General features: G+C 39.2%; 2 protein-coding genes across 2 annotated transcripts in view; both read left to right on the top strand.

Moving 5' to 3' along the window:
• The window catches only part of LOC137281735 (serine/threonine-protein phosphatase 6 regulatory ankyrin repeat subunit B-like), a 176,455-nt gene that overhangs the window by 8,756 nt on the left and 148,716 nt on the right, over positions 1 to 18,983 (top strand). The window contains exons 3-4 of the mRNA XM_067813316.1: positions 107 to 553; positions 1,755 to 1,913. Of these exons, the coding sequence (XP_067669417.1) occupies positions 107 to 553; positions 1,755 to 1,913 (606 nt within the window). The remainder of the gene's footprint in view (positions 1 to 106; positions 554 to 1,754; positions 1,914 to 18,983) is intronic.
• Positions 14,897 to 17,332, top strand: LOC137281736 (toll-like receptor 4). The gene has a single exon (XM_067813318.1). The coding sequence runs from the start codon at positions 14,897 to 14,899 to the stop codon at positions 17,330 to 17,332; it is 2,436 nt and encodes an 811-aa protein (XP_067669419.1).

The following is an 18,983-nucleotide window of genomic DNA, read 5'->3' as shown; positions in this document are numbered from 1 at the left end:
TTATAGACAAACTTAAACTACATTGTGTGGTATATCATTTTAACAATTTCAGTATTCATTTGACTTTTGTTTGTGCCCAACTCTGACCTGTTTGTCTCCTTCGTAGATGCAAAGTCTCTGGCACAACACATTGTCGGATGTTGTCAGCAGCCCCAGGGAGAAGTATCAGCAGCACCACAGCAACAACAGCGACGCGGGCCAGCTTCTGATGGTGATGAAAGAACAGATCAGGCAAACCTGTCCACAAACTGTTTAGTTTCTGGAACAAGACGTCCGCAGGTCCCGGGAACATCAGACCTGACACCAACAAGTACATCTTGTGTATTTCCCGGAACAACAAGTCCACAGGTCACGGAAACATCAGCCTTGACAACAGCATCCTCAAGTACATCTTGTGTTGTTCCTGGAATAACAAGTCCACAGGTTCCGGGAACATCAGCCCTGACACCAGCGCCCATGTCGTCTCATCTGCCCAGAGTACCAGGATCTATGGTATCACAGATACAAACATCAGGACTGCCTCCAGTACCAGTTACTGGGGATTCTACTGCAGGTGGGTGGTTTTACCTGATGTTTTTGACCTCTTTAAGATCAACTAATGTGGCATTCTTCATTATATTAAGGCGTGTGGCAGCTTTACTACTTTGTAGAAGCCTAGAATCTCACCAAACCATTATGACGGCCAAGGTGTAAATGGACTCAGTTGCCTGAACACCTGTCAAACTTTGAATTATCCAGCTGTCTCTGAGCTATCATCTTATCTCACCAGTCATTAGAACCCCACATCTCAGAAGACAAACCCGTGATCTCTGTTAGAACTGATCGTTCAATAACGAACAGGTGACTTACGGGATTGGTGCTCAGGCTTCCTGGCTTGTTTGACACATGTTATTGTTTCGCAGCTGTGAAAGTTGATGTTCATTATGCTGATCACTGGATTGTTTGGTCGAGACACGATTACTTACAGACAGCTGCTTTACAACCAACCAGTGCTATTCATTTCAGTCTCCAATATCAAAAACTAAATGACAAACCATCAACATCAGATAACATCAGATTATTAACATTTACCAGTGCCTCATGTTTTGTCTATTCCCAATATCTCCTACTTTTCAGTAATAGTATATCTTCAGCTGTAAAGCTATGGTATCTGTCAGTGTTTGGCAGGGTGCCTGTAACATTACACTGACTCAATGTTTGACCTAAACACAAGTCTTTATCATGCAGCTCTGTTCAATTTATGAACAGACTTAATCTGACATTTTAGAATGAACAAACTGAGGACATATTTTCAGAATAGTATATGTTCAGCTATATTTGACATGGTTCCTATAACATTACACTGCCTCCATGTTTGACCTCAACACAAGTCTTTATCCAGCTCTAGATCTGTTCAATTTGACAGCCGCATTTAAGAATAAAAATTCAGAATCACTAGAAATATTGATCACATGTATGAAACCTTCAGTCAAATTCCTGCTGTTACGGAAACACTATGAAACCTTATGAAAGAGAGCAACATTTTGCAGATGTGACCTTGGCAGTGTGTTTGGCATCAGCATGAATCTTTTTTAAAGCTCATTTCAGTTTTATATAAGTCGTTTACTCTTGGCAGTCACCTTTCAGTAAACTAATGTAACTTATACAAAGTTTTTGTCTGCGCATGTTATCACAGTTTTTCAGAGTGACTAGTAGAATACAAGTTCAAATTTGGAAGACTTCTGTGCAGGTTCAGTCATGTGGTTCTGTTACAGTTGCACAGTACATCTTTATACAAGTACAGCAGCAGTTTGGAGATGTGACAGTGAAGGGCGGCAAGAATCTGAACATTGGTGGAACTCAGAATGTCGGTACAACTCCAGCTAAGCAGGAAGAAGAGGAGAAACCACTGACTGCAGCACAGAAGATCAGGAGTGAGTTATCCGATAATATTTTCACAAATGATTGTTCATGTGGTGGTTATGTGTGATTAAACCAGTGCCTGATATAGTCTAAGTACTAAGCCATTAGGCTGCTCACCTTCCACGCAGGCCGTAGGCGTGTGGATGTTGTTAAACTGTAATCAGTCATAGATGCTCCTGTGAAGTGATGTTGGCTGGGCACTGTTGTTGGATATGCAGCTTTGTCGGTCTTTACATGGGGTTAATACTGGTGGACAGCTTCTATGGGGACAGTCTACACCTTGATTGCTTTGCTGAAAACTTTGATGAATCAGCGAGAAATGTCATGTTGCTCTATATATATCTCTCCATCTGTCACTTTACCCAAGGCATGACATTGTTATGCTTCAGTTTAGTGAGATATGATGGGTGATCCAGATGATTATTGGCCCATCTTGGTACTGGCACTACCTTGCACATGACACTAGATTTGTAGTATATCTTAACACAATTTGAGTAACGTTTATGAGCCTGTGGGCTAGTCTAATGAAAAAGGTGTTTGTTTGTCCAGCAGAAAACCCGGGTTTGTAAAATGGGAACATTATCTGAAGTCCTTTTCTAGAGTACGATGTGTAAATCTTAAGTTTGTTTACTTTCCCACACATTGAATTTATAGATGGTTAAATGTGCCCTGTTTCCACAGAGTGGACAACGTCCAGGATACAGTCATGGACTAAAGACATGGTGGAGACAGACGCCCTCAATAAAGTGAAAGAAAAGCTACACAGAGGTGCAACGTGGGTGACAATTACTGGAAGACCAGGAGAGGGGAAGTCCACAACCGCCTACATGGCCCTTCAAGACCAGCACAATCAGGGGAGACAAGTATACCAAGTGGTGTCACCAGAAGAGTTCAATGAGGTCATAATGGCCTGCTCGAATCCTGTCATCCTGTTGGATGACATATTTGGTGATCTAGAATTCGTGACTGCAGAATGGATGAAATGGAGACCAAGTCTCCGACCTATTCTGGATGTGAAGCATCCTGATGAATATCCTGATGAAGTTTCTATGGGCATTTCGACCAAAACTGAAAAGGTTTCACAGAGGACAAATCTTGATCAAACACAAGTTAAACAATCAAATCCAAACAAAAACAAAACTGTCATTATTCTCGTTGGCCGTGACTACGTGCTGAAATCCTCATTGGCAGACTTGGGAAGGATGGCAGATTACATTTCCAGTCCCCAGTACGTAGTGGAGGTTTCCTCACAGAGAGACTCTTATGAGCGGAGGAAGATATGGCGTGCTCATGCTGAAGCAAAAAACATAAACTTTAAAGAGTCAGATGTGTTTCGGATATGTGGGGTAAACTGTCCACACGGCTTCCCTCATGTATGTAAAATGTTTGTCACAGCATATGAAAAGGATTCGACTCAATTTCCCCCAGAAACATTTTTTCAAGCACCCATTTCTTTCCTCAATCAAACTTTGAATAAACTTTTGAAAGATGAGGAAAAGCGTTCATTGTTCATGGCAATGATTAAAAGAGATGGGAAGATTAGTGGACAAGAAATGGAGGAGGAGGATAACCTCGGTTATAAACACAGAGACGTTGCTGACGACTTGGTTGGATCTTACCTCAAAAAGGAGGATGACACCTACATGTTTGATCACCCATCTATATATGACAGTGTTTCCTTTATTCTCAGTACAAAACAATCAAAGTTTGTTATTGAAAATTGTACTCTGTCCTTTATAAATCAGCGACTTCGTCTTGCACCCCCAAAAGAAAGGGGTGAGGTAGGTCTTGTTGCAAACATCCCATGGACATATGCTACAGATTTAGCCGGAAGATTTGCAAGTGAAATACACAGGAGGAATTTGTTACATGTTTTATCCCACCAGGCATGTTGTAATTCAGACTTTGTTCACTTGCTAATGGACTGCCTGAAGACACAGTTTCACATGTGTACATCTGACATTGTGAAAATGCGTGATAGGCAATCCCATCAGTCATTTTGTGAATTACTTTCCAGCAACAAGTCAGATCGTCTCCTGAAATATATTATGGAGGAAGAAAATATATCCTTCACCCCGGATGAAGGGAGGGACATTTTACTGGGTGTGTGCAAGAATGCTGCATGCAGTGTACTGAAATACATCAGTGGACATATGGAACTTGATGTAAATGTTAGATACAGTTGTAAGATGCTGACGCCGCTAATGTTAGCAGCAGAAACTAGAGACAGCCGCTTTGTCAATCAGATTATGTCTCTTGAACCTGACCTGAATGCAAGAGATAGCTTAGGTGTAAGCACGTTTTGTTATCTATGTAAAAATGGCCTAACAGTATCCGTGGAGCGTATGCTTGACATGGGAGTGGAGGTTAATGAGGATCAAAAATTCTACTGGAGACATCCTCTGTACATGGCCATAGAGAAAGGTCACTTAGAGGTGGTGAAACTGTTGGTTAACAGAGGATGTGATGTAGATAACCAGAAAGGTCTTCAATGTGCTGCTGTCAGCATGAACTCGAACATGGTGCGGTTCTTTTTAAACAGAAGAGTAGATGTTGACAGTAGTGTTGTGTGGGGAGCGTGTGCGGCTGGGGACTTGAACACAGTGAAGATGTTATTTGAGAAGGGAGCTACTGTTAATATGTCACATGATGGAGATACTCCACTTCACAGCGCATATGTAGGGAATCATACTGTTGTTGCATATTTGCTGAATAAAGGAGCAAGTGTCAGTCAAGCTTCAAATGTTACAGGTGACACACCACTTCATGCAGCAGCCGCAATGTGGAAATCTGCAGAGTGTCTTGATGTGTTACTGAAGGCTGGAGCTGATGTCAATGTAAAGAATAATACAGGTGACACACCACTTCATACAGCAGCAGCAGCAGCAGCAGCAGCAGCAGTATATTGGCAATCTACTGAGCGTCTTGATATGTTACTGAAGGCTGGAGCTGATGTTAATGTAAAGAATAATGCAGGTGACACACCACTTCATGCAGCAGCAGCAGCAGCATCAGAGTGGGAATCTACAGAGTGTGTCGATGTGTTACTGAGGGGTGGAGCTTATATTAATGCACAGAATGATACAGGTGACACACCACTTCATACAGCATCAGCAGCCTGTTGGAGATCTCCTGAGGTTCTTGATGTGTTAGTGAAGGCTGCAGCTGATGTTAATGTACGGAATAATACAGGTGACACACCACTTCATAGGGCAGTAGCAGCAACAGGAGGATCGTGGGAACCAGCAAAGTGTGTTGATGTGTTACTGATGGCTGGAGCTGATGTTAATGTAAAGAATAATACAGGAGACACACCACTTCATACAGCAGCAGCAGCAGCAGGGTGGCATTCTACTGAGCATCTTGATGTGTTACTGAAGGCTGGAGCTGATGTTAATGTACAGAATAATACAGGTGACACACCACTTCATACAGCAGCAGCAGCAGAGTGGTTATCTATAAAGTTTGTTAATGTGTTAGTGAAGGCTGGAGCTGATATTAATGTACAGAATAATACAGGTGACACACCACTTCATACAGCAGCAGGGTGGCAATCTACAGAGTGTATTGATGTGTTACTGAAGGCTGGAGCTGATGTTAATGTACAGAATAATACAGGTGACACACCACTTCATACAGCAGTAGCAGCAGCATGGAGGACATCTACTGAGCGTCTTGATGTGTTACTGAAGGCTGGAGCTGATGTTAATGTACAGAATAATATAGGTGACACACCACTTCATACAGCAGCAGCAGCAGCAGCAGCATGTTGGAGATCTACTGAGCATCTTGATGTGTTACTGATGGCTGGAGCTGATGTTAATGTACGGGATAATACAGGTGACACACCACTTCATAGAGCAGTGGGACGGATATCTACAGTGTGTGTAGATGTGTTATTGAAGGCTGGAGCTGATGCTAATATGCGGAATAATGCAGGACAGACACCTCTGCACAGTTTGAAGTCCTATTAATGCAGAGTCAAAAAACAATTTTGGATTTGATTGATCAGCGCAGGATACGTCAATTTGATACTGTTTGTGACGACGTGAAAATAGAGTGAAGGCAAGAACATGATTGCATCTGTCTTCTTTATGGTGGATGTCGAAACTGAAAGCACTGTTGGAACTAGTAAAGAAAGGTGTGGTCTTTTTCACATTTCTACAGTTCATTTAGTTGATATGTGAAAGTGTGAAATATAAAGTAAGTTTGATCTAACTACAGCCTCAGTTGTAGGGAGATAGGAAACGTATAGAAGGGACTTTACTGTGCAGAGATGAGTGCAAAAATGAGCAAAGCAGTACTTTTTGGTGAGTCCAAAGTGACTTATTTTGAATAGACCATCGCTTTATTAGCGATGTCATAAGGGGATGTCATAACAATTTACGAACATTATCCCGTTCTGTCAATCTTTGTGTGGTCATGTCACCTATATATTTTGAGACATAGAATACGATGCCTGGTTTAATCTTTTCTATGGGTATCAATACTATCATGCTGTTTTACATATGTCAACATAAACTTTATGACAGAAAGACACATAAGATGTTAATCAACAGGTGAGACACATTCAACACACATGAACAAGCATAACATTTTTGAGATGACCCCTGGTGCCTGCAGGCAGCACATGCATTTCATGCCAGGTGAGTGTACAGTCCATCGTCATACTTGACTGAGTGACCTAACTGCCATCTGTAGTCTGATCTATTGTTCTCAGCAGCTATTTGTATATTTTTTGCCTAATTTTACGAGTCAACATGCTTTTCTGGATACCCTATTACGCATCCCACTGAACGCCCAGTTAGGCCGATGTGGGATATTTTGACATATGCTATTTGTAATCGTGAACATTTTAGGGATACAGAGTAACAGAATAGAAACAGTGTTTTTTTTTTTTGTTTTTTTTTTTTGGGGGGGGTGTTGTATTTCTAATAGTTCTTTAACAGACTTTGCATTGTAAAAGAGTCTAAACTGATTTTTTCGGAGGAAACATCTATCAAGACATAGTACAAGGCTCTGTGTCGTTCATATTTGATCCATCATTGTCAAAATGCTGCAGAAACAATATACGTATTGAAGACATTGTTACGAGTGTGTATTTTCTGTATATTTTTGTCATTAATTAAGTAATAATTATTATTGGGTCACAACATGTAGAGTTTTGAATATTAAATATGATGGGTCACATTTCGTTTTAATAGCTGGTAAACACTTTTAGCATTCTCGTTTTCCGGAATTTATCTGCTCCTAGTTTTCAATGTTTACTTCCGGGTGATTTATTCGAGGGCATTCTACAGTGTTGACCATGTTCGTTTGTGCCCGAACTTTCGGGAAATGGATAAATACTATAGTATATATAAAAAGGCTGGTTGTTGTGTTGAGGGCGACACTCATTTACATCTCTGCCACGCTTGATCATCAAAGCCCGTCAACGCCTGACATACATTATCTGCTGTCACACCGATCGCTGTGTTGACATTCTGCCATAGTTGATTCTCTCTCACACCAAGACTTTGGTGAGTTTGCTTTATTGTATTTTGTGACCCATTGACTTAGATTTTGTCTCTTTTGAATTGTACTTTAAATCCGCATTGTTATATTGACTTGTGACTTTGTATACCTTGCTCTCATTGCATAATAACAGAATTTTGAACCTAAACGACTTGTCTTTGTTCTGTTTTGCTGGTTTACAAGGGGATTTCTTAAATTTTTCTCACGGTAAATACGTAACCGTAACAAAAATGCAGGCTCGTCCGGGATAGAATTCATTTGACATTTGAGACCTTTTGTGAAATATATTCCAGATTTCTGCAATTTTGCAACAAGTTAATTGTTGAACCAGCAAAATGGTGTTTGGACTTGAGAAGTTTGTATTGTTCCCTGACTCTGAGACAATTAGTCAGTTTAGGAAATCAGGTTTATTGCAAATTTCTTCACATCTCCAACTTGATGCCAAACCTGCGATGAGGAAATTTCAGATTTTGAAAATTGTTTTGAACCACTATGTTGATGAAGGAGTTTTTGAAGATGATGTTTTGGAAATGGTGCCAGTGGAATGTTCAGACCTGTTGGAAATGAAAAAAATAGAATTGAAAAGGTTGGAAATAGAAAAGAAAAAGAGTTTGAAATGAAAAAGTTTGAGATGGAGAAGGCAAGAGAAAAAGAAGAAAGGGAATTGAAAACGTTTGAGATAGAGAAAGAAATAGCGAGAGAAATAGAACTAAAAAAAATTGGCAATTGACAGAGAAATTAAGCTGAAAAATAATTGAAAACACATCTCAGTCCTTAGATTCTTCCACTTTTGACATTGCAAGGCGTGCTAGGCTTGTAACTCCTTTTAACGAGAAGGAGGTAGACAAATAGTTTTTTACATTTTGAGAAAGTCGCTGAATATCTCAAGTGGCCTAGGGAGTCATGGACTATGCTACTGCAAACTGTTCTGAAGGGTAAAGCTCAGGATGCTTATTCAGCTTTGTCAATACAGCAAAGTTCAGATTATGATCTTGTGAAGAAAACAATTTTGAAAGTTTATGAATTAGTGCCTGAGGCTTAACGTCAGAAATTCAGAAATGCTCACAAACAGGACAATGAGACTTTTGTAGAGTTTGCTGGAGAAAAGGAAACATTGTTTGATAGGTGGTGTGGGTCTAAGGAGTAGGGCTGTGTATTGCATTAATTTTTGTATTGCGATATATTGTGATATGCTACTACATAAATTGCAAAGAAAAATAAAGTTTATATTTGGCCAAATGTGTTGGTTTGTTTTACTTTACAGACCAGAAAACACTTATATGAGTTACTTGAATCATTTTAATGAACATAACAAAACATAAGTAAATATAAATAATACATAATACATAAATAATACATGCGCCGGATCTTTGCCAGAATGTGATTGACACGCTTGACTTTCAATGCCTTCTGTACGGCCAAGTTGATTGTGTGAGCCAAACAAGGAACGTGTTGAATGGATTCAGTCAACTTCACTCACTTAACTGCATTGGCAGCATTATCCGTTGTCACTGGTGGAAAGCCTGCTCTACAGGAAATACCCCATTCTATGAGAGCATCTCTCAAAACCTCTGCCAAGTTTTCAGCTGAAATCAAATAAATATTCTTATTAATTAAAAATATTTTGATTCAGTTCAACTGAAAATAGTTTAGTGTGGAACTTTTATCTATGCACCAGTTTGATTACATAGGAAATTAAATAATTGTTAAGTCATTTCAATTTTTTCATCAATTTATAACAAACTTAAATTTAAATGTACATCGAGGTCAACCTTTGTTTAGTCTGAAACGACCCAAAAGACTTAACCACAAGTTTTACGAAAGTCATTTTAGAAGTGCAAAATGACAACAAGTTTAGGAAAATTATACCTGTATGACTCTCATTTAAAAGCCTAGTCTGCAGAACAAAATTTATCAGTTCCCACTTGACATTAATGTGGCTTCATGTCACTGTGATGTAGCTGTCAGTGGCACACGAAGTCCAACCGTATGAGGTCAAGGATACCTGTTTGAAATTAATGAAATGAATAAATGAAATATAGCACTAGCACTTGACAATCTGACATGCACTTGTTTACATTCACTTGTCTATTTCAATCTCCAGTTTCAATCGACCAAGTATTATTTCTCTGTGAGGATAATTATCAAATCTCATAAATTGATCTAAATTCTAAATTGAAAGAATTTAACAAATGCGCTATCATAAAGCAGTTGAAAATTACAATTGTCAGGTAAAATCAGAAAATACACGTACCTGTTCAGCACTTGCAAGTTCTTTTTTCACTTGGGTTTTCACGTCATTTTCACATCTTTGGAATTATTCTCTCAGAGAATGTTGTCCTCGATGGACACTTGTACCTGCTGTCCATGCATGTCAGTAAATCTTTAAGTTCAGGACTGTCAACAATACTGACAATACAATACTGTCCGATTTAGCTCTCTTATTTGTAACTACTTCATACTCGGCAGTCGCCATTTTGTTACTATGGGAACAAGGGAAGTAACTCTATATGACACACTAGTCTACTCAATTAGCCACTGCAAGTCGAAATCTGCGACCCGCCGATGATGTTACAAGTTTGTGTGTTCGGTCTGATTAATTTTAAACAATCTGTTAATTTTCCGCGATATACCGGTTTTCAAAAAACATATTGCAATACGTAATCACTTCATTTTCATACCGCGGTAAACCGGTATACCGGTAATACCGTGCAGCCCTACTAAGGAAGTCACAGATTTTGATGGTTTGAGGCAGTGTTGATGGACGATTTCAAGCAGAGTGTTCATGCTGACTTTAAGACTTATTTGGATGAACAAAAGGTTGATGACTTACATAAGGCAGCAATGTTGGCAGATGAGTATTGTTTGACTCACAAGAGTTCTTTTAAGTCACCGGGTAATACACAGTTTTCTGGCCGAAAGGGCTTTTCCCCGGTTAAGACTTCAGGACATGCAGGTTACAGTGGTGTTAGAACAGGTTCAAATTCTAGTGGCAAGCAGTCACATACTTTTCAGTCTAAGCCTAGGACTACCAGTGGTTCTGATCCTGTTTGTGCGTATTGTAAGAAGCCAGGTCATTTGGTGTCTGCATGTTACAAACTCCAGTTTAAAAATCAGGCTACATTTTCCCCAAATGTTTTTGTGTCCACCGCACCTAAGCCTTTCTTTCCAGGTGTTTCTGAGATGAGTTTTGTCTGTGAGAATAAGTCTCCCTGAAGTAAATATCGAAAACTAGGAACAGATAAAAACAGAATGCTAAAAGTGTTGACCAGCTATTAAAACGAAACGTGACCCATCATATTAAATATTCAAAACACTAAATGTTGTGACCCAATAATAATTATTACTTATTTAATAACAAAAATATACAGAAAATACACACTCGTAACAACATTCTCCACAAATTCATATACATATAGTGTTATCGGAGCATGTGAGTCATACTGAATTTTACCAAGTGTTTCCTGAGTGATCGGTTGCGATATATTCCCCAGTTGCTAATTATTGCTTTGTCCCTTTTTGCGATTCTTTTGGATAATCTTTCTGACCATGATAAACACAACAAATGTTAATATATACCAACAGTCGTGTGCTATGACTATGATTATTACAAAATTACATTTGTTAAAAAATTCTATCTGCATCTGCCGTCGGGGTGAGGCAAGTAATACAATGGTGGGTGTGGAGTTATAATGGCGTGGGTGCCGTTATACAAAATGATCTTAGAGCTAAGGTGACTGTTACTCCCATACGTCATCACAGACTTACTGTTATAATACTAAGTCACACTCTTTAGCACACAGTCTCCACTCCCATACCTTATCATAGACTTACTGTTATAATACTAAGTCACCTTCTTTAGTGCACAGTCTCCACTCCCATACCTTATCATAGACTTACTGTTATAATACTAAGTCATCTCCTGTAGCGCACAGTCCCCGCTCCCATACCTTATCACAGACTTACTGTTATAATACCAAATCATCTTCTATAGCGCACAGTCCCCGCTCCCATACCTTATCATAGACTTACTGTTATAATACTAAGTCATCTTCGGTAGTGCACAGTCTTCAAACACTACATGATTGCTTGTGGTGCTTAATCAGAATCTCATTAGTATTATCTGTTTGCGTTTGGCACAAGGCGGCTATAGTCACATGACTTTATAAAATCGGGTATCCATTTTCTGCTGGGTGAAGAGTTAATTTTGAACAAACTCACTTGCCCAAGTTGAGACCACATGTATCACATGTTGTAAGAGGCGAGTGACAGAATTGCTTGCATGGTTGACACATGTTATCGGTTCCCCGTTGTGCAGATCGATAGGCATGTTGTTGGTCACTGGCTTGTCTGATCCAGATTATTTAGACTGAAGTCATATAGCTGGAATATTGCTGAGTGTGGCATAAGACTAAACTCACTCACTCACATGCATCACATGTGCTTCGTTGTGAGGCAGGACTGAAGTCCTAGAAACTAGAAGTCAGAATGTTACATAGTACATTACATCCAGATTTATTGTGTATTTTTGAGATGTTGAATGTCAACATTGGTCCCAGAGATTTTTTTGACCAAAGAATTCATTCTAATGTTTTATAATTAGCTCAGCATAGCTTGTTTAATTCCTCAATAGGTCACGAAATATGTCTATTTCTATATTTTTTAATGGTTGTGTCAAAGTCATATATTTTACCATGTTCAATAATATAATCATTAAGAAATCGTATACACTTTTTATGCCGCTATGCCATATATATATACTTACCATCAATTTTTATGTTATTGTTATACCAAACTGAATTGCTCATAATGTCTTCAGTGGTTGTTTCTTTAGTGTCAAAGCAGTTCAAATATATGCCCCATAATAGCAATGTCTCTTTCTAAAAGGATGAATATCTGGAGCGGTATGGCTGCTTTGGCGGAGTAGGTGTACAGCTGAAAAGATGATTAAGCTTAGGTAGAAGTGAAGATTTAAAGACTTCATTTCTGCCAATTGGTGTTGCCCTCTTTACACATACTTTCATTTCTTTTTCTATATTAACAAATTTATTTGTGTAATTTAGGCTAACCATATTTTCTAATAACACATCAGAACTCAATGCCAAGGAGTTTAAATTGTGTTTGTGTCCAGCCAAAATTCCAATCACCACATAGTTTGTATGTAGACATTTAACACTAAGGTCTTTTTGTTCAACAGAACCATGCTCTTTAGAGATCTTTTGTGTTTTGTGACCCTCTGAGTGGTAAATGCTTGTACGACCCAATGTTGAAAAAAAGCTGGTAATGTGAATAAAATGTAAACTGTATCAACATAAAACTGCATACAATTACTTAGAACACTGGTTGATCACAAACAAATGCTTTAGCATAAAATGCTGATGTTTTGTTGTTCTAGTACATACTGTAGAAATGAATATAAAAATTGGAAGCATGTCTCATTAAGTCTCCAGAGATTACAAAAAATAAACAATTAATTCATGCGTGCTGCTATTGATATGAGTTCATGCTCACTTGAAATTACACTTTTTGATTTACCCATCTGCCGGGCAACTTCACATAATGATGCCCCCCACCCCCCCCCCCCTCTATCATCCCCACAATTCTCCATTTTGTTGCTTCACCGAGATACTGCCTCGGAGGCATTTCTGTCAGTAAGTGTCAATCTCTATTGCATTAGTGATTGCGACTTCTCCAGTACATTTACAGGATTAACTTCTGTATGCACGTGTAGCACGTGCTGGGCATGCATTATGCGAAATTCCATTGTCATTGGATGTTGCGTTTGGGAGATACCTAGATGTCACCTAGATCCTTGCATGAGAAATTCAAATGTGTCACAAGTTACTGTCCCTTGTAACCCTTACAATTAAGTAAGGAAGTTACTGTCCCTTGTAACCCTTACAATCAAGTAAGGAAGTTACTGTCCCTTGTAACCCTTACAATCAAGTAAGGAAGTTACTGTCCCTTGTAACCCTTACAATCAAGTAACGAAGTTACTGTCCCTTGTAACCCTTACAATCAAGTAACGAAGTTACTGCCCCTTGTAACCCTTACAATCAAGTAAGGAAAAAGCATCTGAACAGTCGTCAATGTCTTGTCCATCGAGTTAGCTAAACATCACGTGGAAACGTCGAAGCTGATTGGATGTACAAGTTTGACCTTGGACAGTGTGGTCGTATAAGAGCACGTTTTCCTCTTATTTCAACACATAGCAACATACCTCGCCTGTGTTCACGTCAATGTATCTGAAGTAGGTGACGTTCTGGAGACTCCTTGTTCACTGTTCATGTAAGTAATTGTTAATGAACATCAGGCGCACATGCGCACAGGCGGACATGCGCACATGCACATACATATACTATTATGGACGTTTTCTTTACCATTGCTTCGGTAAGGGTAACCCATAGGCGGATCCAGACGAGGATCAAAGAGAGCGCACTCTCGCACTCCTGCACTCCCTCACTCCCTTTTTGTCCTGAAATTTTGTTTGTCGCTCGGGTGAAAATGAAGTGTGCACACACACCTTTATCTCAATAGTGCGCACACTCCCCACACACTTTCTCAAAAAGCTGTATCCGCCTCTGTAACCCATGTATATGTAAAGTTTGTATGTTGAACAGTGTCTGCTTGTTCAGATTTTCCAGAGTGAACACCTGATATGTATTTTGGGTCATAGAATACATTTCAGATGAGACCTTGTTCGATTGTTTGCTGTACGGTTTAGCGCCGCACTCAGCAATATTCCAACCCCTAATAATGGAGTCTGGACTAGACAATCCAGTGATCAACATCATGAACATCTACCGTTGCAAGTGGAACACAATGATAAAGGTCAACGAGGTCAGTGAGTCTGAACACCCGATCGCGTTAGTAGCCTCCTACGACAAGCATGGGTTGCTGGAGATTAATTCTGACCCGGATTTTCACGGGTATTACCTCCCTTGTCCGGGCCATGTGCACAGCGGTCTTTAAAAGAGGCAAACACCAATTGTCACCGCGATGTCCTCTATGACGAATGGTCAGGATTTGTTCCTGACATTTGCCTTCTGTGACGTCTCGTTACCAAAAGAAATGAAAATCAGCAATACACATTGCTGAGATCTAAATAACTACATTTTGACTGTTGTGCAAAAATCATGCATGGATAAACTGCAACGTTTCGACCTTATAAACCATCTATCCAAGACTAATTATTCCTGTGATGACCGTTTGTTGTGGTTTGATTTGTTTCAATACTCCTCACTCAGCTAAAAAGTATCCACAGAGTGAGTGAGCGAGTGAGTGAGAAAGATTTCACTGCGTTTTTAGCAGTATGCCAGAGATATCACGGTGTAAACACCCTACCCACTCTGTTTGTATTAGATTCCCGAGAATTTACAAAGCAATAATTCCTCATAGAGTGTTCAGGTAGATAAAGCAAATTGTAATTATTATGTAAATGCTTAAACATGTGCTTAATGTCCCTCAGGTGACAGAGGAAATGGAACGGCTTATATTTCCACAGAATGTCCTTGATCACCTCGTCCTGATACAAATGCTTGTGATTGCACGTGCTGATCTGTGTCACGTGAACAACCAAGTTGCCAACTGTAGTGACAGAGGTTTGACGTCAGTTCCTTCAACACTGCCTGAAAACATCACCACGTTGTTCATGACCCGTAATAAACTGGTGGAAATTGAAGGATTTGCCTTTAAACGATATGCACATTTGAAGCACCTTGATTTGTCTCATAATCAGATCAAAACATTCAATAATCACTCATTTTCTGGCCTCAGATGTTTGGAAAGTTTGGATCTTGAATACAACGTCCTGAATCTCACCCACAACGCATACCCTGCTCTATGTTTCTTGGGACTGATATCACTTCAGAGCCTACTCGTTGGGAACAATGTTGGCCTTGATTGGTTCTTTCAACCACATGGTGTGTTTAACTATCCTGATAAAGCCATGGGAAAACTTCAGGCGTTACAAGAATTATCAGTCGATGGTTTACCCAATGGTGTGTTTGGACTTGGATTTAGAAAGTTGGGCAAACTGAAACGCTTGTATTTTAAGCGATGTTATATCGATTATGTTCAGGAAGACATGTTTGTCAATACACCTAACATTACCTTACTTCAAATGACCGACTGTCATATCATCGACGCCCACAAAGAATCCTTTGCCAAAATTCCGCACATTGAAACATTAGATCTGTCCGAAATCAAACAACTCGGTTTAAATGTAACACACGTGTTTCATGGTTTGAGAGACACACAAATTAGAGTCCTTAAGTTAAACAACATATACAAGCAATATTCGGTTTGTGTTATACTACCCCACGACACTTTCCGTTATTTGTTTAATACGTCAATCCAGGAGCTATATGCAGATCATAATGAGATAAGAATGGTAGAGGCAGGGACGTTGAGCTACTTCCCACCAAGTTTGAAATTCGTATCACTTCGTGACAATAAATTTACCTTTGGCCATTACATCTTTGAGCTAAATAAATTGACAGGGTTAGTGTATGCAGATGTCAGTGACAATGTCCTTGGCCATGGCAATTTTTTGCCTGAAGAAAATAGAATGTATGCGAGTCCTTGGATACCGTCTTTTCCATTGCCTCCAAATCTTGAGAAACTTGTCCTCAGAAATATGATCATGCATGCCGGAATACCATCCGTGTACTTTTCCAGAGTGAACAGTGTGAAATCACTTGATATCTCTCACAACGGGGTTTCTTTCTGGCGGGGACCCGTTTATGGACTTAGCAATTTAGAAATACTTGACCTGTCATCAAATTATTGTTCAAAAGTAAGCGCAAACTTTTTCGATACCTTAATGAACATTCGATTTTTGAATGTTTCCAATAACTATTTGGGAGATGCCTTCACAGATTCAAATTTCACAAGAGTGTTTAGCTCACTGACAAAGCTTGAAAACCTTGATTTGTCTGCGAACAGATTCCGTATTTTACATCCCACATTACTGATAAATAATACAAATCTTATGTATTTAAATCTGAGTCAGAATTCAATATCAAATTTCGATTTAGATGTAGGAAACATAAACCTTACATTGACAATCCTACGGATGAATGAAATAAGGAACATTGCCAAATCCACCCGCGACATGTTTGATGCAATAGACAAGAGGAATCACTTAACAGTTGATCTATCAGATAACCCTTTAGACTGCTCTTGTGACAGTATTGACTTTTTGGAGTGGATATTGAAAACGAGAGTAAATTTTCAAAATTTCAACACTTATACATGCATGGGTGAATCCAGCAAACTTGTGCCTCTGAACGAAGATACAATAAATACGAAAAAGGAAACTTGCAAATCATTTGCTGGTGTTGTCATTGGAGGATTATGTTTTGTTGCATTTTTCTTGTTTGTCACTGTGGTTGGACTGATCTACAGATATCGATGGAGAATCATGTATCTCTATTACATGGTAAGAGACCGCTATAATCTACTTACACATGAAGATGGTGTTGGTAGGCAGTTTATATCTGATGCTTTCATTTCCTATGCTAGTGAAGATCGAGATTTCGTCGACACATTGTGTAACAACCTTGAGGGTCAAGGGCAGCGTCTGATTGTTCACCATCGGGACTTTCGTCCTGGGGAACCCATCGGTGCCAATATTGTTAAATCTGTTCCGACCAGCAGGCACACCGTCTTGATACTGTCGGGAAGTTTCCTAGCCAGTCACTGGTGTCGCTATGAGTTTGAGATGGCTAGAATGGAAGCAGTGTACGACTCCAGAAGTGTACTTATCGTTGTCAAGATTGAAGACGTCTCAACTGCTGATGTACCTCGGGAGCTGCTGTATCTGATGAGGTCGGACTCTTACCTGGAATACCCTGACAATGCAGAGGATCAGGTCATATTTTGGGTGAAACTTGGAGAGGCTATCAACAACTGATATATTCCAAGATGCACGGTGACGGATTTGTAGTGAGGTCGATACCCAAATAGACTAAAGGCTATGGTAAGGACGATACTCTGGTATATGTCTTATATATACATTTAGTGTTTTGTTAAACGTATAACCCTATCCTTACCTTCAAAGACCATTGACTGTATTCAATTATGTGATCAGGAAATAACGTCACAGTGCGAACAGAGTTTGTATCATTGCTTTGTTTATACCATGTCATGGCTATATCCTTGCTTATATCCTATAATTATATTTGATACTAATCACTGTATGATGATCAACATTCACATTCAAATTCAAGATGTACATTGAGCCATAGGTTCAGAATCTGTTCCCATAAATGTTTCAGGGATGTGTGTGCGTGTCCTTCCAAAAAGTATAGCGAAAATCGTCAGTGTTGTATTGGACATTTTCAAAGATTCTTATCGTTATCCACGATTCATTCCCTTCTGTTTGTATCTTCTAGTATTGTCTACTAACCGTGGACAATCGCAGCCCTTATTTCACAGATATTATATAACGGTGTGTGGTATTAAAGAGTTAGGTGATATAGAGTAACAGATACCGCTGTATAAGAGAAAGACGTCTGTAAAGATTGTGTCATTATAAGCATCTTGCAATTGAGATCATCCATCATGATTTCTCTTTGTCTTGTAGGTTCCTTCAAACGTGATGAAAACATCGAATGCATCTTAGTTCGAGGAAGCCCCAGGGACTTCTACATGAAAACCCGGGTACTTGGTAATTACCTCTATTACTTTATGTATACTTTTTTTTACCAACTACCTGGGACTTCATATGGAAGCCCCTGGGTCTTCCTCGACGTAAAAACTACAGGTATACACTCTTAACGAATGCAATCAAAGACAAAACCAACAGTATTTCTTTTATTTCTCGTTGACCCTGTAGAATCAGAAATTGAAAGTAATGTTTCGTCTGGTCAGTTTTCCTTCCTCCTGTGGAGAGACAGTGTCCGGTGTCTCCTCCTCTCTGCAACTCGCGGTGTCTTCTCTGGCCTTTTTATACTCATGTTGGTATACCCTAAAACCAGTAGGCCACAATGTCTTATCACAAATGATGAAGACAATTTCCAAAGAAGCAGCGTTAAGCAAGGTACGTTGAAGTCATGTTTATCCTCCTGCATAATAAACAGAAGCTTATACTGATGTGTCACTAGTATTTTATACTGCTGTGTGATATATAGTTTATACTGTTGTGTCATATATAGAATATACTGCTATGCGCTGAAGAAAACTCGAGATGAAGAGTAGTGTATATAATAATGTTGTGTGATAAAGAGTTGTTTGTATTGGTGTGTAATAGAGTAGTACTGGGCAAGGTAGCCCGAGGTTAGACATCACAGCTGCACAATGTGCTTGTATTGGCTTTTAGGTATTCGTTCACAATATCATTTGCCAAACTCGTTTATGTATATATCATGTTTATTAATGTATATACGTATATATTATGTTTAGAAATATCTGGAGTATACTCCTGCTAATTGTTACCCGCAAATGTGATACTAATGAGTCATCTGTACCTGTAAATACTACCCTTTTGCCAAAATAAATTCCCAATTTCTCACAAGTAAGTCTTTGTCTTTCGTTATTCTGATTGTATTATCAGCTGTTGTTGA

This window comes from Haliotis asinina, chromosome 4 (assembly GCF_037392515.1).
Source record: "Haliotis asinina isolate JCU_RB_2024 chromosome 4, JCU_Hal_asi_v2, whole genome shotgun sequence".
Classification (NCBI taxonomy): domain Eukaryota; kingdom Metazoa; phylum Mollusca; class Gastropoda; order Lepetellida; family Haliotidae; genus Haliotis; species Haliotis asinina.
Note: the sequence above shows the minus strand (reverse complement) of the source record. Positions and strands in the feature narration are given on the sequence as shown.